This window comes from Hyperolius riggenbachi, chromosome 9, assembly GCF_040937935.1.
Source record: "Hyperolius riggenbachi isolate aHypRig1 chromosome 9, aHypRig1.pri, whole genome shotgun sequence".
NCBI classification, from domain to species: domain Eukaryota; kingdom Metazoa; phylum Chordata; class Amphibia; order Anura; family Hyperoliidae; genus Hyperolius; species Hyperolius riggenbachi.
This window is the reverse complement of record NC_090654.1, coordinates 139,607,391-139,634,977: the sequence shown is the minus strand read 5'-3', so window position 1 is coordinate 139,634,977 and position 27,587 is coordinate 139,607,391. Positions and strand designations below refer to the sequence as shown.

At 44.2% G+C, this 27,587-nt stretch overlaps 1 protein-coding gene across 1 annotated transcript in view; it reads left to right on the top strand.

Moving 5' to 3' along the window:
* IQGAP3 (IQ motif containing GTPase activating protein 3) overlaps nucleotides 1–27,587 on the top strand; it is a 186,238-nt gene that overhangs the window by 15,401 nt on the left and 143,250 nt on the right. Inside the window, 6 exon segments of the mRNA XM_068253575.1 lie at nucleotides 5,602–5,689; nucleotides 17,871–18,027; nucleotides 19,817–19,894; nucleotides 20,956–21,032; nucleotides 21,629–21,696; nucleotides 25,118–25,231. Coding sequence (XP_068109676.1) covers nucleotides 5,602–5,689; nucleotides 17,871–18,027; nucleotides 19,817–19,894; nucleotides 20,956–21,032; nucleotides 21,629–21,696; nucleotides 25,118–25,231 — 582 coding nt within the window.

Here is a 27,587-nt window from a genome sequence, read left to right as displayed (position 1 = left end):
AGGTACAAGCTACAAATAGTCATAAAGTCTGCCGAAAGGATCATCGGTACTCCCCTCCCACCACTCGACATTCTCTACTCGTCCAGGCTATGCTCAAGGGCCGCTAGGATAGCAGGTGACCCCACCCACCCTGGCAACCGCTATTTCAGTCTCCTCCCCTTAGGCCGCCGCTACAGGTCCTTACCCACCAGGACCACTAGACACAGAAATACCTTCTTTCCACAAGCCATTGGCCTCCTCAACGTTCCCTCCCAAGCGCACTCCCTAGCTCCAGCGCCGACACCCGGGCAGTAGCCCGCCCATGGTACACCACCCAACTATTCTAGAGTTATTTAACTACTCTACTGCCCTCCTGTACTAACATTGTATATCTGTTTACGGTAAATGTATATCTGTATTACTTGTCTTGTGTACAACTCGAGCCTGCCTGTGCCAAAAATAATTCCAGGTGCAACCCCTGTACTTGGCCATTAAACTTGATTCTGATTCTGACTACTGAAGCGAACTACCAGGTAAAAATAGCAATTTTGTTTGCTTCAGAGTCTCTAACTGCCAATGCTTAGGAATTTTAAAATACAACGGAAGTGAGAGGGAGGCTGCCATATTTATTCTCTTTTAAACAATACCAGTTACCTGGCTAGCTGGCTGATCTTCTGTTTCTAATACTTAGTCATAGACTAAAACCAGTCATTGGTAATGTTGGGATTACACGGCTCAATTTTGAGCCATTTAGATTGCTCGATTGATAATTTCCGACATGTCTGATCGCCCGATCGATTCCACGCTCGATTTTGCATAGGGAACAATGGGAAAAGATAAGAAAAAACTAATGGAAGATAAGAAAATCACCCGCATAATCGAGCGCGGAGTACTTGTAGAAGACAGGAACAAAGAACATCAGGCCCTAAGCAATGTGACTGTGGGTACATGTAAAGCATCATCTACACGGTACAATTTTACATCAGCTAGGCGGATCTATTAGATAGATCTAATTAGAAATTGCATCGTTTGTAGACGTCCAAATTGTTTCAGATTAATTTTGCGATAGATTTTGCTTTAAAGTACCCAAAATCTAGCGCAATCCAATTGGACCAGTTGGAAATTATCGAGTGGATCCGATTTGACGGAAAATTGTATCATGTAGATTATGCTTAATGCCTAGTACACACCATACAATTTTCTGTAAGATTTACCTGCCAGATAATTTCCAACATGTTGGAAATTATCTATCTAACCATTTATCTGCCTAGCAATTAAAGGGATACTGTAGGGGGGGTCGGGGGAAAATGAGCTGAACTTACCCAGGGCTTCTAATGGTCCCCCACAGACATCCTGTGCCCGCGCAGCCACTCCCCAATGCTCCGGCCCCGCCTCCGGTTCACTTCTGGAATTTCTGACTTTAAAGTCAGAAAACCACTGCGCCTGCGTTGCCGTGTCCTCGATCCTGCTGATGTCATCAAGAGCGCACAGCGCAGGCCCAGTATGGTCTGTGTCTGCGCAGTACACTCCTGGTGACATCAGCGGGAGCGAGGACATGGCAACGCAGGCGCAGTGGTTTTCTGACTTTAAAGTCAGAAATTCCAGAAGTGAACCGGAGGCGGGGCCGGAGCATCGGTGAGTGGCTGCGCGGGCACAAGATGTCTGCGGGGGACCATTAGAAGCCCCGGGTAAGTTCAGCTCATTTTCCCCCAACCCCCTACAGTATCCCTTTAAGCATTGTTCTACTCGGCAGGAGATAACTAGAAGACAATGCACCAGAGATAATGACCAGTCTCTACCAGTACTTTTATATAAAATAATCTAATTACAGAAAATCTATTTTACAGAAAATTGTATGGTGTGTACTAGGCATAAAGCCCAATCTACACGATACGATTCTTTGTGCGATTCGATTATGATTCTATTCACGATCCGATTAAATCCGACATGTCTGATCGGGATTCGATTTAATTCGATTTGCCATTACAAAACAATGGCGAATTGAATCTAATGGAATCCCGATCGGACATGTCGGATTTAATCGGATCGTAAATAGAATCGTAATGTAATCGTATCGTGTAGATGGGGCTTAAGTGATGTGCAGGTACACTGCAGGGAATTCTTTCTCTATTACACATTCTTCATGCACAATCTGAACATGGATCAGGCCCTAGGCAATATAACTGTGGGTACATGTTAGGCTCCCTGCACACTGCAAATCTGTTTTGCGATTCCGATTTTCCCTGAATGCAATCAACAGAAAAACGGATCAAAATTGGATGTTAAAACAGATTAAAAATCGGAATCGCATGCAGTGGTCCCCTACCTTTTCGTGTCCCTACCTCTCCCTCTAGATTGTAAGCCTGTGGGCAGCGTCGTCCTACTTTTGTGTCCTACCTGATCATGCACCTCCATTACTGTGAACCCATGCTATGCATTTGAGTGAACCTAACTTGCCTAATCTCCATGCTCCATCCAGTGACTGACTAAGCATTACCTTGTACTTATATTGTGCTGCGTGATCTGGTTTTCTTGTACACCTGTATTGTCATATTGCTGTTTGTCACCCCTAAATATTGTCTGTAACTTAAACCAATGTCCAGCGCTGCATAATATGTTGGCGCTTTATAAATAGAATAAATCATTGTATTCATAAAGCGCCAACATACTGTACTACATAGTTTAATGGTTGTAGCCGATCATTGGCTTTGCATGGCTTAACCACTTGAGGACCGCAGTGCTAACATTCCCTCCCCCCCCTAGTGACCAGGCCATTTTTAGTCAAATAGGCCACTGCTGCTTTAAAGAGAATCTGTATTGTTAAAATCGCACAAAAGTAAACATACCAGTGCGTTAGGGGACATCTCCTATTACCCTCTGTCACAATTTCGCCGCTCCTCGCCGCATTAAAAGTGGTTAAAAACAGTTTTTAAAAGTTTGTTTATAAACAAACAAAATGGTCACCAAAACAGGAAGTAGATTGATGTACAGTATGTCCACACATAGAAAATACATCCATACACAAGCAGGCTGTATACAGCCATCCTTTTGAATCTCAAGAGATCATTTGTGTGTTTCTTTCCCCCTGCAGCTATCTTCCACTGAAGTGTCAGGCTATTTCTTCCTGCAGAGTGCAGACAGCTCTGCCTGTATGTAATTCCTCAGTATGTGAAAGCCCAGCCAGCTCAGAGGAGGATTTATCCAGCTTGTAAAAGATAATAGAACAGAGAGAAGCTGCACTAATCTAAATATCACACAGGCAGTGTGCAGAGAGGGGCCTGGATGGGGGAGTTCATAGCAGAACCACAACACTGAAGAACTTGGCAGCCTTCCAGACACAGGCCTGACAAGTCTGACAAGAGAGAGATAAGTTGATTTATTACAGAGACAGTGATAGTATAAAGTGCTGCAGTAAGCCAGAACACATTAGAATAGCTTTTGGAACTTGTAGGATGATAAAAAACAGGATGCAATTTTTGTTACGGAGTCTCTTTAAAGCCAAGCTGCAGGGCCGCACAACACAGCACTCTGGGGTCTGATCGCTCCCCCATGTTTGTTTTTGTGTATATATATATATATATATATATATATATATATATATATATATATATATATATATATATATATATATATATATATATATATATATATATATATATATATATATATATATATATATATATATATATATATATATATATAATTTTTTTTTTTTTTAATAAAAAAAAGTTTCTTTAAATATTTTCCCTCCCTCCCTACAGCCGGCCAATCATGGCGATCGGCTCTCATAGGCTACTGCCTCAGGGAGCCGATTGCTCTCCAGTGTCCCAGGGGGACAGCTGTATCACAGATCGCAGGGCTGTACTATGTAATTAGATGGCGGTTTCGCCGTCTAACAGTCTCCCCATTGGCGTGACGCGGTCGGCAAGCCGTTAATATGCTTCCATACCATTTTTGGGCGATTTTGGTCTAATGGAAGGTATAGAAAAAGCGCTAAACGCTCACAAAATACTTTGTACAGTGATTTGAGTTAGCGATTTTAAGAATAAATACATTTAAATAGTTCACTTTCTGATTTGCTTCAGGGAGTGAATAAACCGCTCTGCAAAAGCACTTTATAAAAATCGGAGAGCGCAGGCAAGCCCCGGAAGGCGCTAATAAAATTGCAAAACTTTTGCAATTTCGATTTTAGATGTGAACAAGGCCTTACACTGTCAGCTCAGTAATACACTTGGGACTTCAAGTGTTTACAGAGTACCCAGATTTCCATATTATGGAGCCATATTATTCCTTGTCTTGTACTGATGAGGATCAATGGGTCTGAAACAGCTGTTTTCATGTTGGATAATTACGGCTCAGTAAAATGTTTAACTACTCACCGACCACTCCACACCAATTGGCGTGAAAGCTGCGGCAGCCCCAGGACCACTCCACGCCGATTGGCGTGAATGGCTTCCTATGGGGCTTGCAGGAGAGCGTGCACGGAGCTCCGCTCGTGCCTTCAGTCTGGAGTATGTTAGACGACGGCCAAACCGCCGTTTAACTATATGCTGCGATCTAAGGCAGTGCTGTACTGGGGACAGCCGTGTGACACGGCTGTCCCGCTGAGGGACACAGGAGCGATCCGCTGTGATAGGCTGGGGGGGGGCGCTTGGAGGGAGGGAAAAATAATAAAAACAAAACAAATTAAAAAAATAAACATTGGGGGAGCGATCAGACCCCCACCAACAGAGAGCTTGAAAGGGGGGAAGGATCACTTGTGTGCTGGGTTGTGCAACCCTTCAGGGAGGCCTTAAAGAAAACCTGTACTGAAAATTAAAAGTCAAAATAACCATACACCAGTCATACTTACCTGCTGTGTAGTCTACTCCTCAATCTTTCTCCTCTCCTGTGTCCTGTTTGTCCACTGTGATCAATGGAATTCTCCGTCCTTCATTTTGAAAATGGCCATTACCCCATTGCAGCTTCCTGGTCAGCACACAGTTAAACTGTAATATCGCCCACTTGAGCCATAGGGAAACATGGACACATCAGTTCTCCTCTCAGCTGTAACTGACAGCAACTGATATATAACTGACAGCAACTGATATATTTAAGTTCTGACAAAATGTTGGCAGAACTGGAAGGGATCATTCTCGGAAGAAAATGGTGAGCTTCTGAGAGGAACTGATGGCAAGGTAACTATGTAATGTTTATTTGAAGTTACCTCATGTGTTTATTTTAAATAATTTTACTCAGTACAGGTTCCTGCAGTGCTGCAGTGGCCCATTTAGTAAATGTCCTGGTCACTGGGGGGGGGGTTTAACACCGCGGTCCTCAAGTGGTTAAGCTATTGGTGTGATGTACACTAGTATTTCTGGATGTGTCTTGCTTTCAAGGATATAAAGGAATGATTTGCATATTCAGTAGTGATGCATCATGGGAATCTTTCTTGCTCACATACAGCTGAATTGCTACTTCCATTACCCTTCTTTCAGCAGATGCGTAATTTCAAAGTCATAATTGTAAAATAAAGATGCCAAGCATACATGTTTAGTTTTTTTTTCCAAAAAAGGTGTGCTTTTGTTTAAAACTGAAAGTCGAGCTGGCTTTACACTTTCTGAGTTTAAGTTCTAATTTCAGATGAGCGTCTCACAGCGGATGAGATGGACGAGCAACGAAGGCAGAATGTTGCTTATCAATACCTGTGTCACCTGGAGGAGGCCAAACGGTGAGTGATGAAAGAGACTTGGGGGAGATATATTTATCTATCGCACACATTTTCTCTGGTGTGCGTACAAAAAAAACTTACTTAGAAAATAAACAGGAATATGCTAGTTCACCGGCTGTGACATTGATCTTTTTTTCTTTAGTGCCTTCTGTGTGATACACCTGGAACAGGCATTTAAGTAATGGCTCCTCTGCATACTTGTTTCTGGTGACCTGGAAAATTATTAAAGGAGCCTTGTGATGAGAGAGAGAGAGATGGAGGCTGCTACATTTATTTCCTTTTCAATAATGCCAGTTGCCTATTACGGTTGATGAATGAGATGCAAATATTTCCATGTTCATGCAGAATTATGTACATTTTGTATGCAAATATATGCAGCTTGAAAATGGACCAATCCAAGTCCCACCAAGTATTAAGTTGAGAGGTTTACTTTAAAGCCACATATGTTCACGTACAAAATTTACATAATCCTGCACAAGCTCAAAAATCTTTGCATCTCATTTATCATCCCCTTTGCCTATAGGCCAGTTTACATAATGCTGCTTCAACCTGGAATTATTTGGATCTTATCTTTACTTTCCTCTACCGCACTTCAGTGTTTTTTTTTTTTTGTTTTTTGGGGGGGGGGAGCCTTATCGGATCGGAGATGAAAAATTAGCTATAACAAGTAACTTGTCTATATATCTTATCTAAAGTTTAGATAGTTTACACAGCAAATCTAGCTGCAAACAGCTTCAATAGTTTATGATTATTTATTCCTGTGATACAATGAGGGTAGCCATGTTCTGTTTTTCACAGGCTGAGGGCTGGAGATGCTATCAGCTTGCCTGTTTGTAATGTGACAAATTCAGTCCCCTCTCCTCCTCCCCTCTGCCTCTGAAATCTCTGGCTAGTAACCTCCTCCTTCCCAGACTGAGCTCCCATAAGCCCTTGCTACAGTGCCAAGGCACTCTAAAAAGCCGTGAGCGAGGCTTGTTTAGTCTATAGGGAATTGGAGTATTAAAACAAAACCAAAAAAGTATTTGGCTTGAGGAATACCCTATAAACTATATGAAAGGAACACAATTATGCAATGAGTAAAAGTTTATCTCGGATCCATTTTAATGAAAATCTACCTATTCAATGTTAAACGCCTTGTCAGCTGGTATTATTAACCCATTCGCGTTCCGTCGTTTTCACGTGAGAAATGTTCACTTCCCATTCATTAGCCTATAACTTTATCACTACTTATCACAATGCACTGATCTATATCTTGTTTTCCCAGGACGTCTATCAGGACAGCACCCCTTCTGGAGACTTGTCTCTCCACCCCACCGCTGGACAGGAAGCTAAAAGATAAAAATTTGCATAGCAGATATGCGGCAGCATAAATACCCCCCAGCTCACCTAGAGCCCTTTGTTTTTTTTCTGTCCTGGATGGAGCGCATGGGGATCCTCCGCAGTGCCATCATTGTCAGGCGGCAGGGGCAGCGGTGTTGCGGGCTGTAGCTGGAGCTGGTCAGGGGAGCCGGCGTGCAGCTCGGACAGCGTGGAGGAGGCTTCTCCCATCTTGGCAGCACCTATATACGCGCATGGGCGCGCAAAGGGAATTCCGGACGTTTACCGGAAGTGCGTCCCGCGTGACCGGAAGTAGGAAGCGTCATTTGCAGGGGCAATTCGGCGCACCTGGATGGATACTAGACAATAAGGTAATTACCCAACACTATTTAAATAATTAGCAGTACATGTTCCCACCTTTTGGCAACATGGAGGACGCTACAGGCCCTACTCCACTGCTATCTGCTGAGTCTGGCGCTGAACCCTCTCTGGTAAGCGGCACAGGGGTGCTCTAAAACCGGGGGTATAGATGTATGATGTGGTTTGAATGGGCACTAATTTAGCCCATATTTTGCTTTATTTTAGCCTAAAAAGGATAAATCAAGTTCCCAGCATCATTCATCATCTGCAGCTGCTTCTACATCTTCTTCTAAAGGGGAAAAGAAATGTCCATTATGCAATACAAAGATGTCCTCAAGTCGGAAATTATGTCACTATTGCACAGATAAAATAGTGAAAAATGAGTCTCCTGTGATATTTAAGGATCTAATGGGATGGATGAGATCAGAAATGACCACAGCTATTAAGGAAATCAAGGATTCTGCCATAGCATCATCATCATCCTGTATCCAGGGCTCTCTACAAACACAGCAGGTGGTGCAGCCTGAGGATCCTAATCCTCCTCCAGGATCCCCTCTAGTCTCCTTAAATCCTGCACCAGTTTCTAGGAAGAGAAGGGCTGAGGAATCGGTAGCATCCGAATTATCTGAGGGAGAATTAGGAATTTCATCCTTCGAGGAAATTTCTGAGGATGAGGAAGGAGAGAAATCGGGGAAAAATCAAAAATTTGCTTTTTCACCTGATCTTATTAATGATCTATTAGCTGCCATGCATAATACTATGGGCATTGAGTCAGAGAAGAAGTCTCTATCACAGTTAGATCAAATGTATGAGAGCCTATCTGATCCTCATTCCTCAGTTATCCCGGTTCATTCTTCCCTAAAAAATATGATAAGAAAGGAGTGGGATAACCCTGAGAAACGGGCTTTTTGGCCAAGGACCCTTAACAGGCGGTATCCTTTTGCCGTTGAGGATCAGAAATTCTGGGGTTCCTCTCCGAAGCTTGATCCAGCTTTGTCTAGAGTTTCAAAGAATACAGATTTACTCTTTGAGGACTTCGGGCACCTCAAAGACCCAATAGACAAAAAGACCGATAATCTTTTGAGGAGAGCGTGGGAGTCCTCCTCACTTACATTCAAACCCGCCGTGGCGTCTACAGCTGTAGGTAGATCCCTTAAAACCTGGTTAATGGAGACTCAAAATAAAATTGCCACGGGAGTACCTAGGGAGGAAATCTTACAGGATTTTCCTAACCTATTTAATGCCACAAATTATATGACTGATGCAGCAGACGACACAGTGAAACTTACCGCTGGGACTACTGCATTAGTCAACTCAGCCAGGCGTGGAGTTTGGGTCAAAACATGGAGGGGAGACAATTCCTCCAAAGCCAAACTATGTGGAATTCCTTGTGAAGGGGAATTCTTATTCGGGTCTAAACTAGATGAGACATTAGACAGAACTGCTGACGTCAAGAAGAACTTTCCTGTTAAAAGGAGAGTTTTTCCTTCTAAACGTTCCTTTCGTGCCAACACAAAGTCAGTCTGATAATAAGACCCCTACCAGGAGGGGTGGAGAGAAAAGATGGGTCCCCTATAAAGTACAGAAGGGTAAACCAGGCTTTGCCACCCATTCTTCTACCCAGGCTAATAAACAATGACGCCAGCATCCCAGTGGGGGGAAGGCTTACCCACTTTTACGAGACATGGCAGGAAACCTTTCAAAATCAGTGGCTATTAAAAATAATTCTAGAGGGATACAGCATAGAGTTCTCGCAGACACCTCCTCAAAAATTTCTTGTTTGCCCAATTCCAAAGGACACTGTACAGCGTCTAGCATTGGAAAAGGAAATATACTCTGCTACACAAAAGAGTGATCAGGGATGTTCCAAGATGTCAACAGGGATTGGGATTTTACTCCCCAGTTTTCCTGGTAAAGAAGCCTCAGGGAGAGTTTCGATTTATCCTGAATCTAAAGGAACTAAACAAATCAATAAGATACAGAAGATTTCGAATGGACAACATTTACTCTGTGATAACTCTCTTACAGAAAGATTGTTTCCTGGCATCCCTGGACTTAAAGGATGCATACCTGCATGTTCCAATTCATCTGAATTCACAACAGTTTCTCAGATTTGCAGTGCACCTGGAGGGAAAGGTAAGACACTTCCAGTTTAATGCTCTACCTTTCGGCATCTCTTCTGCTCCTTGGCTCTTCACAAAGATTTTGTCGGAAGTATTAGCAGTTATCAGGGACAGGTCCATATCTGTTCTTAGTTATCTGGATGATTTATTGATTTGGGGGCAATCTAAAGACTCAGTGTTACTACAGGTAGAATCCACTATGGACTTTTTGCAGTCAATTGGATGGCTTATTAACTACTCTTAATCCTCCCTAATTCCTTCTCAGCTCATGGAATTTTTAGGGTTCAATATTTCCACTACTAATGAAAAGCTTTTATTACCAGAGAGGAAGGTTTCTGCAATACTTAATACTGTTTCTTCTTTCCAGCAGGCCCACTACATCTCCCTCAGAAAAGCAATGGCGGTTGTGGGACTCCTAACTTCTGCCTTTCCGGCCATTCAGTGGGGTCAATTCCATGCCAGGACCTTGCAAATTTGGATTCTGACAGAATGGAACAGGGATATAAAACTTCTAGACAAGAAGGTGTTCATTCCTTACAGTGTAAAGGTCTCACTCATGTGGTGGCAAGATCTCACACATCTATCAGAGGGTCGGCTGTGGCATTATCCATCTCAGTTAGTGATAACAACGGACGCCAGTCTATGGGGTTGGGGAGCACACATGGATGGTCGTCCAGCTCAGGGACAGTGGTCCAACAGGATGAAAACCAGGTCATCAAACAGCAGGGAGCTTCAGGCTGTTTGGTTGGCGCTACAAAACTTCAGTCAAGACATAAGACAGTGTCATGTGCTGATAAGGTCAGACAACAGCAGCGTGGTAGCTTATCTGAATCGTCAAGGAGGAACGGGAAGTTCATTACTGTGGTCCCAAACCAGACAAATCCTGAATTGGGCAGAAAGGAATCTAATGTCCTTAAAGGCCCGACATCTAAAGGGTACAGCCAACCAGTTGGCAGACTTCTTAAGCAGGTCCCCTCTGAAACAGGACGAGTGGTCCCTAAATCCTTCAGTTTTTCAAGAGATCAAGGATCAATGGGGGTCCCCGGAAGTGGACCTCTTTGCCAACAAGGACAATGCCAAGTGTCAGAGGTTCTGCTCACTATGTCCCCTAGACAAACCTTGGGCAGTGGATGCTTTTTCAATAAATTGGGGAACACAGTTGATGTACAGTTTTCCCCCAATATCACTCATTCCACAGGTTCTGAACAAGGTTGTACAGGATCAAGCTCAAATGATCCTGATAGCCCCCTCCTGGCCGAAGAGACCGTGGTTCACGTTGTTACAGAAATTGACAGTATGTCAGCCAATTACTCTTCAGAATCGACAGGATCTACTGCAGCAGGGCATAGCCTTTCACCCAAACCTTCAACTTCTTCACCTTACAGCATGGAGGCTGAGTGGAGAATCTTGAAGGCAAGAGGATTCTCGGATAAATTATCCGAAACCCTGATACAATGTCGTAAAAAAGTAACCAGAGATATTTATAATAAGACATGGACAGTGTATCTGAATTGGTGTAAAGAGAAATCTTTAGATTTATCTTTATCTACGTCAGTGCTTAAGTTTCTTCAACAGGGATTACAAAAAGGATTAAGTTTCAGTACCTTGAAGGTCCAGACATCTGCAATCAGTGTCTTCTTGGAAAGGAAACTGGCGGCAGAAGAATACGTTATCAGATTTTTCCAGGCTCTGAAAAGAATTCGGCCATTAGTTCGTTCTCGAATTCCCTCCTGGGACTTAAATACTGTTCTCCAGGCTATGTGTGAACCACCATTCGAACCCATAAAGGAAATATCCGACAAATTTCTTTCTTTAAAAACCACCTTTTTGTTAGCCATCACATCAGCCAGGAGAATTGGTGAAATTCAAGCTTTGTCAATTCAAGAACCGTATTGTATTATTACAGACGATCGAATTACACTAAAGTTAGACAACGCATTTCTCCCTAAAGTGGTATCTAAATTCCACAGATCCCAGGAGATATTTTTACCTTTTTGTGCTAATCCAACCAATGTGAAGGAAAAACGTCTACACTGTCTAGATGTAAGGAGATGTGTGATTCATTACCTTGAAAGAACTAAGGAATGGAGGAAATCTGATTCAATGTTGATACTGTATGGAGGAATATCTAGGGGGAGACAGGCCTCCAAAGCTACATTGGCCAGATGGATTAAAGAAGCTATTACTACGTCTTACAAATCCCAAGGTAAATTACTTTCTACTCCAATCAAAGCTCATTCAACAAGGGGTGTATCCACATTCTGGGCAGAGAGGGCTGGTGCATCCATCGAACAGATCTGCAGAGCGGCCACCTGGTCCAGCCAAAATACTTTTGTCAGACACTACAGGCTTAATGTCTTATCCAGTGCAGACTTAAGTTTTGGCAGAAGGGTTCTTCAAGCAGTGGTCCCACCCTAAGATTTCATCTTGTCTATCTCTCAAGAAGGGGTGCTGTCCTGATAGATGTCCTGGGAAAGACCACATTTACTTATGGTAAAGTCTTTTCCAGTAGTCTGAAGGACAGCACCCCTGCGACCCACCCTGTGTGGTAAATATTAAGGTAAATATACAAATGGTGGTGTTTTTTGTTGTATGCATACGTCCATATAATCTTTTTATAACTGAGGGCTCTAGGTGAGCTGGGGGGGTATTTATGCTGCCGCATATCTGCTATGCAAATTTTTATCTTTTAGCTTCCTGTCCAGCGGTGGGGTGGAGAGACAAGTCTCCAGAAGGGGTGCTGTCCTTCAGACTACTGGAAAAGACTTTACCGTAAGTAAATGTGGTCTTTTTCCGCCACCAATTAGGCTTTCTTTGGGGGGTACATTTTGCTAAGAGCCACTTTACTGTAAATGCATTTTAACAGGAAGAATAAGAAAAGAATGGAAAAATTCATTATTTCTCAGTTTTCAGCCATTATAGTTTTAAAATAATACATGCCTCCATAATTAAAACTCACGTATTGTATTTGCCCATATGACCCGGTTATTACACCGTTAAAATTATGTCCCTATCACAATGTATGGCGACAATATTTTATTTGGAAATAAAGGTGCATTTTTTCCATTTTGCATCTTTCACTATTTACAAGTTTAAAATAAAAAAAATATAGAAATATTTCATCTTTACATTGATATTTAAAAAGTTTAGACCCTTAGGTAAATATTTACATGTTTTTTTTTTTTTTTAATTGTAAGGTTTTTTTTATTGTTTTTTTTTATAGTAAACATTTTATTTGGGTAGTTTTTGGAGGGTGGGAGGTAAACAATAGATTTATAATGTAAATGTGTTAATTTTTATTTTTTTTTACTTTCAGGTGTAGTATTACTTTTTGGCCACAAGATGGCGGCCATGAGTTTGTTTACATGACGTCACTCTAAGCGTAACACACGCTTAGAGTGACGCATCGGGGGAAAAACAGCCAGAAAAAGCACAGCTTCTGAGAGAAGCTGTCGCTTTTTCAGCAAGGGAGAGGAATCAGTGATCGGGCACCATAGCCCAATACATTGATTCCGTGGCTACCGAATCCGCGGCCGGGAGTGCGCGTGCACGCGCGCGATCGGGAGCGCGCGGTAGCGTGCATGGTTCCTGGACGTAGTTTCTACGTCCAGGAACCAAAATAGGTTAATACCAACACAAAAGATGATAAAATAAACAATACAAATTGTGTTTGTTTCTTTTTTTGACAACCATCACTCTGACACTTTGATCAGAAGAAGATGGCGCTGTGCTGTATTTTTTTGGGCGATATGGCCATCTAGTGGCAGCCACTTTCTCCTGTTTCAGACATTAGGCCTATAGAGGAAAAGGCAGAGGATAGGAAAATGTTAAAAAGAAAAAGTGGTGTAAGAAAAGTCATGCTAGGGGTACTTTCACAAAACTTTATTAACCACTTCTCTACCACAGGGTTTTTCCCCTAAAAACCACAGCAATTTTAACATTTTAGGGAGGCAAGGGTTAATGGGCTTAATGGGGGTAAAATTTATTTTAAAAAAAACCTAACTGATGCTGATCACTCACTAATGCTGTATTAGTTATCTGAGATCCTCTCACGAGTGATCTCAGTAACTGTAACAGCATAGTGACTGATTCAGTGTTTACACACATTCTGAATGAATGAGCACTGCCATTGGCTTTGGCAGTGCTCATTCAAACTTGTAAGCACTTTGATTGGCTGACCAGCGGGTGGCACGCGAACGCTCACAGCGGGAAAACAAACAGGAGATGCCTATCTACGCCCCTGTGCCCCAGGTGAATTTTAAAGGGGCGTAGATAAGCGTGGCAAGGGTTGCTAAGTGGTTAATGTCACTAGACAAAAATGCCATGCACACACAACCCCTACTACATCATAAATTAAAGTCAACTGACTGCAAAACACAACATGTATGAGCAACTACAGTTGCCTGCAAATAAATAGAAGGCACTAAGCACAAATAGATACTACCTATAAGCAGCACAGTATAGAGCAAGGCATGATGTGAGGCTGAAAGCTCAGGTGAATTCATACTTTAATGTTTAAAAATAGAACGTTCTAATGGACACAAAGCAGCAGGACACGTAATGCCATAAGACCACTTTTACATGGGAGGCTGAAGGTGGTGAATTCATCGCCTTTCAGCTGCTCCCATGCTCTGGCTAGGTGCTTGTTAACACTCGGCACTGGCAATAGAGAGGTGGCGCCTGTTATGGACGCAACATGTCACTCTTTGCCAACTGGCTGCACCACTGCTTGGCTAATGACATGCGTAGGGGGTGGATATGGGGGAAACAGAACAAGAGCAGCAAAAGGCAAGCAGAGTGAAAATGGTTCCAATCGACTGATAATCACATCAGTTTTCATGGATCCATTTGCCACTATATAGCAAGTGTGAACCAGGCTTAGCTGTTATAATGCGAGTCAAAGCTTCAATGTAAAAACCCTCACAAGGCTCTGTTCAGCACTGTCCAGTACAAAACCCATTAAACTGGTGCTTGGAGCTCCGTATTGGCATTAACCACTTCGCATCCAGACCTTCTTTTCCCCTTATAGACCAGAGCAGTTTTGACGCTTTAGCCATGTCCCTATTTAAACAGCCATAACTTTATCCCAACTTACGACACCTAAATGATCTAGGTATCGTTTTTTTCAGGACATACTGTATATGCATTTTAATGGGGAAAAGAGGGGGGGAAATGAAAAATTGCATTAATCCTTAGGTTTCACCAATTCTAGTAAAAAATACAAAAATGCTACAGTAGATGACAAACCTGCCACCAGTGTTGCGTCCCCCAAGGATAGATAGCCAGGCGTGTCCCCATTATCAGCCCCGCCCCCCAGTATAGCCAGATGTGCTCCCCAATATCAGCCCCCAGTATAACCAGATCTGTCCCCCATATTTGCTAGCCCCCCATATAGATAGACAGATAGATGCGCCCCCCGGAATAGGGCCCACCCTTATAGCAAGATGTGTCCCCGGGATCAATGTTCCCCATTGTAGCCAGATGTGCCCCCAGAATTAGCGCCCCCTCCCCATTATAGCCAAATGTGCCCCCAGTGTTAGGTTTTGGCCCACAGGACCATCAGATGTGCCCCCCATTATTAATTCCCCACCCCCTGTTACTCTGATGGGCCCCAATATACATTTCAACCCCCCCTTTTGGAACACTACCCCCACCCTCCGTTATGGGTAGCCAGATGTGCCCCCCCCCCTTACTCTCTAAAAAAAAAAAAATGCCCCTGCAAGCAGAATATCTCACCTTACCTGGTTCCTGCGATCATCCTTCAGCCCCAGCTTCCATTCACCATGCTACACTCAGCCCTGTGATACCGAACACCGGATCCCGGCTTGAGGACGTCATCACCCGGACCCGGTTGTTCGGCATCACAGGGCTGTGTGCACCGCGGTAAATGGAAGCTGGGGCTGAAGGATTTTTTTTATCGATCTGGCGCAGAGGGGGAGAGATGGACGATAACCGCTGTTTGCTACAGCGGTGATCGTTCATCCGGGGGGTGTCACTAAATGGCTACAAGGGAACATTTTCCCTTTCACCAATTAGTAAGGCAGCCCGGGGGGTGCGCTCTGAATCGATCGTGCACAGCAGGGCTGCAAGCAAGTCAGTATATCTACGTCATGGTGGCTTGGAGGGTGCCACAGAATACATAGATATACTGTAGCAGTGGACAAAGTGGTTAATGCTAGTTCAACAATGGAACATCAGTGTTCTCCCCAGAATTTTTTTCCAGCCGGGTGGCATGAAAAAGTAGCCGGGTGGTGTAAAATGGGCGTGGCCACGACTTGCTGGAAAATGGGTGTGGCAATGACATTTGCGTAGCCAACTGTATTGTAACAGTAACTCAAAAGGGCGCTTTTCCCCCAAAATACAGTTAGGCAAATTGTCCATAAAGGTTTTAAAAATTAAACATTGTTTCCCCCCCACAAAAACAACATATAAGGCAGCATTTCCATTACACCAGATGTCCAATGCGGAAACCATTACTCAGAAATTCAAAAAGGTCAGGCTGGTTGGGTGGGCAGGTAGGTCAGGCTTGTAGCTAGTGAGGTGGATTAGTGTGTTAGATAGGTCAGGCGGCTGGCTAGTGGTATGGGTAGGCAGGTAGGTCAGGCCGGTGGCTAGTGGGGTATGTGGGTGGGTAAGTACGTCTGGCTAGTGGGGTAGGTGGGTGGGTAAGTACGTCTGTCTGGTGGCTAGTGAGGTGGATGGGAGGCAAAGTAGGTCAGGCTGGTGGCTAGTGGGGTGGGTGGGTAAGTAGGTCAGGTTGTTGGCTAGTGGGGTGGGTGGGTAAGTAGGTCAGGTTGGTGGCTAGTGGGGTGGGTGGGTAAGTAGGTCAGGTTGTTGGCTAGTGGGGTGGGTGGGTAAGTAGGTCAGGTTGGTGGCTAGTGGGGTGGGTGGGTAAGTAGGTCAGGCTAGTGGGGTGGGTGGGTAAGTAGGTCAGACTGGTGGCTAGTGGGGTGGGTGGCAAAGTAGGTAAGGCTGGTGGATGGTAGGTCCGTAGGGTGGGTGGGTAATTAGGTCCGTAGGGTGGGTGGGTGGCATGGCAGCAGGTTGCTCCTTACATCGTGTGGTGTGAGAATCCTATCCTCGGCTGCTTCCTGAGCGTGTCCCCCAGCTGCAGCACTCGCTCCTTGCTGTCAGACAGGGCGCAGGCTGCGGCACTCATCCCTGCTGATTCTCCCGGGTGATATCCCACCATCCGTCTCTGCCAGCCAGCGGCGTGCGTCCCACCATCCGTCTCTGCCAGCGGCGTGCGTCCCACCATCCGTCTCTGCCAGCGGCGTGCGTGCCAACCACATAGGGGCGGGTCCCCAGCAAGGCAGTCTCCTATTGGCCGCTGGGCAGGGCGGATGCGCGTTGATTGGTGGAGGACGCCGATTCATCCCGCCCAGTTCATCGCTGGGAGAGAAGCTTACTCCACTGTGAGGAAACTTCGTCAAAAGTGTCCCTGGCTCGAGGCTGCGCGGCCGCCATTTTCTCGAGGATCGGTGCTCAGCAGAGGGTAAATACTTGGCGCCGGAGGGGTTTTAAAACAGGCGGGCGGGGTTTCAAATCAGCCGGGCGGCCCGCCCACTTAATTAGCCCTGGGGAGAACACTGGAACATGAATACTTGGCTCTAAACCACAATGATGCTTCTAATGTCAGTGCAGTTCAGGCACTGTAGTGAACTATAGTAAAATGCAGTAAATTATTCAGGATACCCACTTTTATGGTAAATTTTCCTGGTTTCGGCATCAGAAACGCTTCCTTTAACTAGATATTTCTGGATATTAGTATGTAGCCTTGCCCTCCCAGTGATTGTTTAGGCTAGGCTTTTCAAACCACCCCCCCCCACACATTCTGGAAGACCAGGTATTATTTGTACTGGCTTTTGAACTCCTAGGCCTGGATTCCTCTAGCAGTATGTTACTAAGCCATTTCTAAGCGCTTGTGATTTGAAAAGCTCTTGCTAATGTAGTACTATGGGTGTGATCCCACTTGAGCGATGTGATTTTCTAAAAATCACCCATAACATTGCATTAGCAATTAGTGCTTAAAAAAGGCTGTTAGTGGGTTTGAGCCCTTAGTAAATATTCCACAGAGATCACCTGTCAGGGCTAGAGATGTTGCTACCTGTGATAAATTTCAGAATGTAAATCGGTGTTAGGAGAGATTTTACAATGGGAAAACACTGCCAACATTTCTAAATGAATATTGTTAAAAAGAATATGGAATTTTATTCGTTACATTATTTTTATTACAGTTCCTCTATAATGACACAAATATCCTGGAGCCTTGTGTGCTTCTATGCAACTGCACCATGGTTCCATCACAAATCCATCCAGTATACTAAAGAGCCGGTTGCATCGGGTCCCAGCATTATTTTATTGCTCTTTTGCCTCTGCAGTTGGATGGAATCTTGTCTTAATGAGGAGCTGCCACCCCCTACTGAACTGGAAGAAAGTCTACGGAATGGTGTCATTCTTGCCAAACTAGGAAATTTCTTTGCTCCGGACCTTGTACCACTGAAGAAAATCTATGACTTTGATCAGCTGCGATACAAGGTACAGACAGGGTTTTTTTTAACATTGATAGTCGAATGTTGCATTTATATCTCTACGTTTTTGGCTAGCATTAATCATGTGCATATAAAAAGTGGAAAGAAAAGCGTTGGCACTGCAGTGTTATGGGAGAGACAGGACTGTCAGTGGTGCTGCACGTCACAGGGCCGATGTCACTTTAAACTAAGTGTGCTCTAACCACAAAGGATCTGAAGCTAATGTGAAAATGAAGGTCGACACTGCTGTAACTGGTGGTTTATTGCATCTTCATAGAATGCAAAAAACATGTAAGTAAGACGTAGATTGTATTACATTCAAAAGTAGGTGAACATACTGGTCCTGGTGGGCAGATGTTGGTGCTGGGCACTGATAGCCTGACGACTGTTTCATGCGGATATCACTTCTTCGAAGGCTTAATGCAAGCATTGCAGACTTCCAGTACAGATATCCTGGAGTCTGACGTTAGCTCTGCCTGCGTCATCACAAGCCTTTATAGATTCCCATGAGGATGATTGATAGAGCACGTTGGGCTCCAGCAGCACTTGCAATCAGGAAGTTCTACTTCCTGAGATGACCACGCTATGTATTATGCCTGCACGAACTGCTAGCATGGGGCACATCACTGCAAATAGTGTGGTCAAAATAAAACTTGATGGGCAAGACTGCGCCATCTTGTGGTAGAAAATAATTATGCTTACCCATACGATGCAAAAACCATCAGCAGGTGCATAAGTAGGACCTGTGTGACATGAACAAAAGGCAACAGCCGTTATAGTAATAAATATAAGCATATTTAATCTCATATTGTGAACCTATTCATAGTGACAAAAAGTGCAATATATATATATATATATATATATATATATATATATATATATATATATATATATATATATATATATATATATATATATATATATATATATATATATATATATATATATATATATAGAGGCTAGGAGGCAGAGGTCTGATGAGGACCCCCTTAATATGTTAATCTAATATACTATGAAAAACATAAGACAAGTACAAATGAAAGAGGGAAGGGAATAAAAGAGGAGCACGGTATGTACACCTGATTTAAAGGAGCAGTACAAGTAACAAAGTTAGAGCTTAAAGAGAAACCGTAACCAAGAATTAAACTTCATCCCAATCAGTAGCTGATGCCCCATTTCCCATAAGAAATCTATTCCTTTTCTCAAACTGCTCAGCAGGGCACTCTTTATGGCTGATTTTGTGGTGAAACCCCCCTCCCACAGTGTGATGTCAGCACCTCACAGCACTGAGGTCCTGACATCACACTGTGGAAGCCTTGTTGCATTGTGCTTCCAACTGCCAAAAAAGCAAGCAGCATGTTCTTCCAGTGACATCACCTGCCAGCAGTAAAAATGTCCATATAAGTACAAGGATGTATAGTAAAAAAAAAAAAAAGCATTTTTGAAGAGACAAAAGTTTCAAGATCTTACATTTTTATGTATTAAAAAATTATTTTGTAAAAACAGTTCACAAATCTTCAAGCGAATTCATCTTTACAAACATCCCATTATCAAGTACAAAAGACATATGTTGAAATATGCAATTGTTTAAAAAGGCAACAACGTTGACTTGTTTCGGAATAACCTTCTTCAGGCCTTCACAAACAATTGTAATCTGTAATATACAGGACAAAAATTGGGACGGGTACCATCTGGACAAAATCAAGCCAGAAAACACCACTTAGACTACCATTGGACACAACACACAGGCAAGGTGTATACTGCCGATATTAATGTAATTCCTTTTTGTTTTGCAGGCAGCTGGTCTACATTTTCGGCACACTGATAATATTAATTACTGGAGACAGGCTATGTGCCACATCGGCCTTCCTATGGTATGGGCTAGTCCAGTTATCTGATACTTCAGCTGTTTGTTGTCACTTATGTTGAATTGCCAATTAAATGTTTATATGTTTCACAGACTAGCATGCTGAGATCTCTTACCATGCATGGAGTCTCATTACTCTATATTAAAGATGACCCCTTGTAGTGGCTTTTCTGATTGTGTGTATGGGGTGATCTTAGCAGATAACTCCTTTTTAGAATCATCTAGATATCTTAAAGCAAACCTGAACTGAAAAATAAAAGTCAAAATAAACATACACGCGTCATACTTGCCTCCTTTGTAGTCTACTCGTCAATCTTTTTCTCCTTTCCTGCATCCTGTTTGTCCACTGTGATCGTATGGAATTCTCCGTCCTCTATTTTGAAAATAGCCATTACCTCATAACAGCTTTTGGGTCAGCACACTGTTAAATTGTAATATCGCCCACTTGAGCCATGGGGAAACATGGACATTACCTTGCACATCAGTTGTCGTGTCAGTTGTAACTGACAGCAACTGATATATACCTGATAGTAAACGATATATTTCAGTTCTGTCAAAATCTTGTCAAAACTGGAAGGAATCATTGTTAGGAGAAAATGGTGAGCTGAGAGGAACTGACGGCGATGGTATGCATGTTCATTTGCAGGTACAGCATGTGTTTATTTTAAATAATTTTACTCTGTTCAGGTTCCCTCTAAGGTACGTACACACGTGATAAGTTGACCGAAACGTCCGTTATGACTGAGCATGACCAATCACAATGCTGCTTTCAATCCCGATGACTGATTGAAGCCGCTCAGTCTGCCGATCTCCCCCCTTTAGCTACGGAACCCATCGCTAGTTTCAAGGCTAGGTGTCTTTCTAGCATCATTCCCCAAATTGTTGTCAGAAAGATTGTTTCCCAGATTGTTAACATTTCTTGCATGTGTGTACGTAACTTTCGAATTGAAAACCCAATTAAACCTGTCTTTATGCTTTTAAAGAACTGTAAATCCCAGCATGTGTGGTTACTTTGTAGTCTTTTGACTCTGTATTGTTGTAAAACATTGTTTTCCTTCTTGGTTGCAGCTCTTCCAGCCAGAAACCACAGATATTTATGATAAAAAGAACATGCCACGAGTTGTATATTGTATTCACGCCCTCAGGTAATTTTAATTAACTACCATTTCCTAATATACTATCACACAGACATTGTTATGGCTCCACAAATGTCGCTTTCATGCTTTTGATGTTCATTTCTGAATACTTGATCTATTTTGCTGCAGTAGTGTCTAAATTACATGAGTCAAGCATGCAGCTAATCTTGTCAGGTCTGACAATAATGTCAAACACCTGATCTACTGCATGCTTGTTCAGGGTCTATGGCTAAAAGTATTAGAAGCATAGGATCAGCAGGATAGCCAGGCATTTGATATTGTTTAAAAGGAAATAAATATGGCAGCGTCCATATTTCTCTCGTTACAGTTGTCTATTGAGTTATTTTTATTGGACAGCAAATTTACACTGTTGTATAAAGTGTACACTGACTACTTTACTTTGTCGTAAAGTGTCATATCTTCAATGTTTTCCCATGAAAAGATATGATCAAATATGAGAAGTGCACTTTTGTGAGGTACTGTAAGCAACTTTATTCTGTTTTCAATATTTGCTAAGTAAACATGATAGGGATTTTTAGGCCTGTACTTTAGTCTTTTCACAGTATCCGTATTCTGCAACTCCTGTCTCTCCTTTTTCTCTCCAGTCTTTATTTATTTAGACTGGGACTGGCTCCACCAATCCAAGATTTGTATGGAAAAGTTAATTTTACAGGTAAGCAAGTGTGTGTGACCTTTGAAGACCTGGGGTTTGTATGTATTTGGTTGTTGAGTCTGGCCGCTTTTTCTAACCTTGACACACAGTCAATCAATGACCTATTCTGGGCTTTGGGGTTTTTGGCATCAATGTGAGAATAGAAACAGTTTATCAATCAAACAAATCTGATTGGCTGTGACTTCGTCCCTTTTTCTGAAATTGAAGCCCAGTCAACCAATGGCCTCAATTCTGAAAGGCCACTTGGTAATACAAACAACATGAGGAAAAATACCGCATTCAGTATTTCTCATTTTTCTTCAGTATTCTTAAAACCTTTCCCTTGTGAGGTATTTTTCCACACAAATGTGTGTGATGAGGGAGGGATTTGCCTTCCTCAGCTCACTGATCAAGGTGATTGGCAGATGGCATTTGGGGCTGAGTACAGGGGCTGTGCTGTCACGCACCAGCAGCTTTGTACAGTAGCTGGCTTCCACCACCCCCCATCTGTGCTAAGCTGTCTCATATCAGGACGATCAGCCAGAGCACACAGCGGGCATGGGTGTGATGACACAGCGACAGCGCCGACGTGGCTGAGGCTGCTTTCCCCCAGAGCAGCCTCATCAGCCAGTAACCACACAAGGAAACTCTCTCCCCCTCCTGCCTCCTACTAGCCACACAGCTTATCGCACGGATGAGTGAAGTTTCCAGCAGGTTAGAGCTGATCATAAAAAGCAACTATTTTTGCTTGTTTTAGCGAATGCTCTTATCTTTCAGAATTAAAGAGAACCCGAGGTGTGTTTAAAGAATGTTATCTGCATACAGAGGCTGGATCTGCCTATACAGCCCAGCCTCTGTTGCTATCCCAAACCCCACTAAGGTCCCCCTGCACTCTGCAATCCCTCATAAATCACAGCCATGCTGTGAGGCTGTGTTTACATCTGTAGTGTCAGTCTCAGCTGCTCCCCCGCCTCCTGCAGAGCTCCGGTCCCTGCCCCCGTCCCTTCCCTCCAATCAACAGGGAGGGAAGGGATGCAGGCGGGGACTGGAGTTCTGCAGGAGGCGGGGAGAGCAGCAGACTGACACTATAGAGATAAATCGGCAAACGCAAAACGTAACCGCTAGCGTTTTGTCTGAGCGGTTTGCAAGCGGATTCATGCGCGTTTTTGGTTGTGTTTTGCAACATTGTATTTTTTTGCCCAGCGGGTACGTAGCGTTTTGCGTTTTTATCCTGATTGGTCTTGTGAATTTTTTTTCATTTTGTTACAGTGTGCTGAACCGCAAAACGCTAGCAAAACCGCTCAGTTTAGGTTTTGCTGAGTGTTTCTGCTAGCGTTTCAATACTTTACATTGAAGCGCTAACACTCCCAAAATGCTGCAGGTCCTGCGTTTGCGTTTCTGGGAAACGCAAACGCTCCTGTGGAAGTTGCCCCATCCATTAACATTAGCCCAGCGTTTTGGCAAACTGCTAGCGTATCGCAGTGCTGCCAAAAGCGCTCCTGTGGGTTCCAGCCCTTAAGGTGGATTTTACCTCACAAGTCCGTAATTTATCTCACTCAGGAACTTCACTTATCCATGTGGTAACAGGCCACCAGAATTAGATGTTTGATAAAATCAGCCTTTTTTTTTTTTTTTTGCATTACCGAATGTGGTAATGCTTTCAGAATTGAGCCCAATGACTGGCTGTAGCAGGTTTGAGGCAGCAATTTAATATATTCCCCTTGGGCAGGGGGGACTTGAGTACAACAGAACATATCTTCCCAGGTAGTAAGAAATCTGTATACCAAATTTAGTTGAAATTGGTCAAGGCGTTTTTGAGTAATGGGGACGCATGGACGGAAGGGGAGGGAAACGGACGGATACGCACACATATGCAGACGCACATGCACGCACACAGACGGCACGCAGACAGACGCGCGCGCAGACAGACGCACAGGCAGGCGCGCAGACAGACGCACAGGCAGGCACGCAGACAGACGCACAGGCAGGCACGCAGACAGACGCACAGGCAGGCACGCAGACAGACGCGCAGGCAGGCACGCAGACAGACGCGCAGGCAGGCACGCACGCAGACGCGCAGGCACGCACGCAGACGCACAGGCAGGCACGCACGCAGACGCACAGGCAGGCACGCACGCAGACGCACAGGCAGGCACGCACGCAGACGCACAGGCAGGCACGCACGCAGACGCACAGGCAGGCAGGCACGCAGACGCACAGGCAGGCACGCAGACGCACAGGCAGGCACGCAGACGCACAGGCAGGCACGCAGACGCACACATGCACAGGCACGCAGAGAGACACGCACGCACAGACACGCAGACAGGCACGCACGCACGTACAGGCACACAGACAGACACGCGCACAGGCACACAGACAGGCACGCACAGGCACACAGACAGACAGACACGCAGACAGGCACGCACGCACAGACAGACACGCAGACAGGCACGCACGCACAGACAGACACACAGACAGGCAGACAGGCACAGGCAGGCAGACAGGCACGCACGCACAGGCACACAGACAGACACGCAGACAGGCACAGGCACACAGACAGACACGCAGACAGGCACGCACGCACAGGCACGCACACAGACAGACAGGCACGCACACAGACACAACACACCCCCACAGACACACATACACGTACATCCAGATAGATAATCTATTCAACCATGATGAACAAGTCTGGCCAAGCCTATGGACCCTTAAACAGTGGCGCGGTGCTGCAAACTGCTGCACTGCTACCGAAGCCTAATATAACCCTAAGGGGAAGTTCATACTTCCCATGTTGCGGTACACTGCCCCGAAAGTGCCCAATTTAACGCTAGAGCAGAACTATGTTACCGTGGGTGACCTGCGGCGATCTCTGTTGTCCCTAAATTAATATTGCAGGGTTTTTTAACAAAATTGTATTTTTACAATACACTTTCGCATACCCAAAGCGGGAAGTGGCCGCAAGCGCGCATCACTTCCTGCTTGGCTGGTGGACAGACAGGGATCATCGTGTACTAATGCAGTGGTCCCTGAAGGCCTGTTTTTGGTGGTTCAATGCGGTGCTACCACCAGTTTGTAGTGTGAAACTAGCCTACAGCTTGTTAGCAACGTCTGCATTTTAAACAGTCATATCTCTTTTAGCTTCCTTCCCATCCCCTGTATCCTTATTTCTAATCATCACGCTATATGCTTTTACTAAATGACTTGCTTTCAACAATCCTTATTTTTTGTGATACAAGTGATAGGCAAACTTGGCTCTCCAGCTGTTAAGGACGTACAAGTCCCACAATGCTTTGCAGGAGTCTGACAGCCACAGTCATTCATAAATGCAAAAGCATTGTGGGACTTGTAGTACCTTAACATCTGGAGAGCAAAGTTTGCCTATCACAGTGATATTCTATTGAAACGTTGTGAATACAAATACATTTTGTTTCATGTGCAGAGGAGGAAATTAACACCATGAAGTGTGAGCTGGACAAGTATGGGATACAGATGCCTGCATTTAGTAAAATTGGAGGAATCCTGGCTAATGAGCTTTCTGTAGATGAAGCAGCAGGTGAGTAATAGTATATCCAGTTTATTACTATGTTTAAGTGGTATCAAACTCAGCATTTCATCTTTGTTTTAACAAGGAGTTTTGAATCAGGATGATATCATTTATTGGCTAACTTAGAGATGAATAAACAGTGAGCTTTCGGCTTATAAAAAGCCTTCGTCGGACTGGTTCCTGACAAAAACGCACGCACACACACACACCATTTTTTAGCAAACATAATTCCCAGGCATCCTGGCTAAATTTATAAGATCAACAGTTCCCTCAACATAACATAAAAGATTATTTATAACATAAATTCTACTACCACAAAAAAAATTGTACTGGAACAGCATTCAAACAGTTAGGCACTGTTACCATTTGCTTCTGAATTACGTGCGGCCAGCAGGAGCGGACAGCATATTGTCCATTCCGATGGCTGGCAGTGATCCGGGTGGAGCCCGGGGCACATGTGCTCCCCCATAGGCTATATGGGGGAATGCATCCACCTGGCCTGGGATTACTGCACAGAAGTGTGGTCTGCTTACTACAACAGATTATGTGGATCCGTCGCAGCGTGACAATTGTGAACGGCTCCTATGTATAACATAGGAGCCATTCACTCTCTGCTTTGCAATGAGCGGAGAGCGGACAAAAAAATGTCCTCTGCTGTAGTGGGACCAGAGCCTTAAAGGGTCACTTAAGGCAGTAAAAAAAGTTTTACTCACCTTGGGCTTCCACCAGCCCCCTGCAGGTCCCCGGTGCCTATGCAGCCTCGCTCGGATCCTCCTGGCCCCGCCGGCAGCAACTTCTGTTTTCGGTGACAGGCCTGGGAACGCGAGTGATTCTTCGCGTTCTCAAGTGTCTGACATTGTATTTTGTTTTTTCTGCAGAGGAAAGTTCAAAAGGTCACTAGCCTGCTCTGTGAAATCATTTAGAATGCTGAGTGTAGTGTGTAAACTGCAAATAATAGAGAATAATGCAATGTTATAAAAAAAAAAACTATATAAGGGCTGATTCACATTGGGGCGATTCATGAGCGCTTTGATGATCGCCTGCGATCAGCAAAGCACTGCTACAATGTATCCCTATGGATGCATTCACTCACACTGCAGCTGTTGCAGTTTCGATCACTCGCAAACGCGCTGCATGCAGCGTTTTGGGGGCGATTGCTCTGTGATTCCCGTTCTATTGAACGGGAATCACAAGCGCAAGAATCGCGAGATTTAAGTTAAAATCACAATCGCTAGCCTATCGCGGGCTAGCGGAGCGCCGAGTGTGAACTAGCCCTTACTGAAAATAAAAATACGAGACTATTCTCTTCGCTACTAATGTTCTAGTAATTATCCAGACTACACAACCAATTCATTATATCATATTATTATTTTTTTTCACTTCAGTGTTATTTTAAAGCGTAACTGTCGGGCATAAAATCAAAAATCTATTATTTATTTTTATCTGGTAAACAAGTAATAGGGTTGCTAACCAGGTAATCCAAAAGTTAAAAATCCCCCTTATTTTTCTGCTCCATAAAAGATCATTCCCCAGTTTCCCTGGCTCTTATGTGGTACATCTGCCTCACAAAGGTAGTTGCAGGGCATGCTCAGTTTTTTTTTTTTTTTTTTTTTAATTCTTTACTTCCCCTCAGACATAGCTAGTGCAAGCCTGATTGGCTTTAGCCTCTCTCCCTCCTGATTTCCCCTCCCACACCCCTGTTCCTCTCTGATTGGCCAAAATTTCTCACTCTGAGACAATGCACTTTCTATTGCAGAACTGGTTGGGAAACATTTGTCATGTCGCTGCAGCCTCAGGTATGTGTCGCTGTGTCCCGCTCTGTCTCTCTCCCCACTCCTCTGCTCTGCCTCGTCCTGTAGTTAGAGTAGGGCTACAAGAAAACGGGCTTAAATGTGAAGGCCATTTCTTGTAGCACTGCTCTGATTGGAGAGGGAGGCAGAATGGGGCAGCGAGGTGGGAGACAGAGCGGGGTGCTGAAGAGTGACGCATGGAGCTGGTGAGTGAGCCGCCGCTGCCAGCAAATTCTACTGGGGAACCTACGCCTGGCTACCTATACTGGGGTGCACCTACCCCTGGCTACCTATACTGGGGTGCACCTACGTCTGGCTACCTATACTGGGGTGCACCTATGTCTGGCTACCTATACTGGGGTGCACCTATGTCTGGCTACCTATACTGGGGTGCACCTATGTCTGGCTACCTATACTGGGGTGCACCTATGTCTGGCTACCTATACTGGGGTGCACCTACGTCTGGCTACCTATACTGGGGTGCACCTACGTCTGGCTACCTATACTGGGGTGCACCTACGTCTGGCTACCTATACTGGGGTGCACCTACGTCTGGCTACCTATACTGGGGTGCA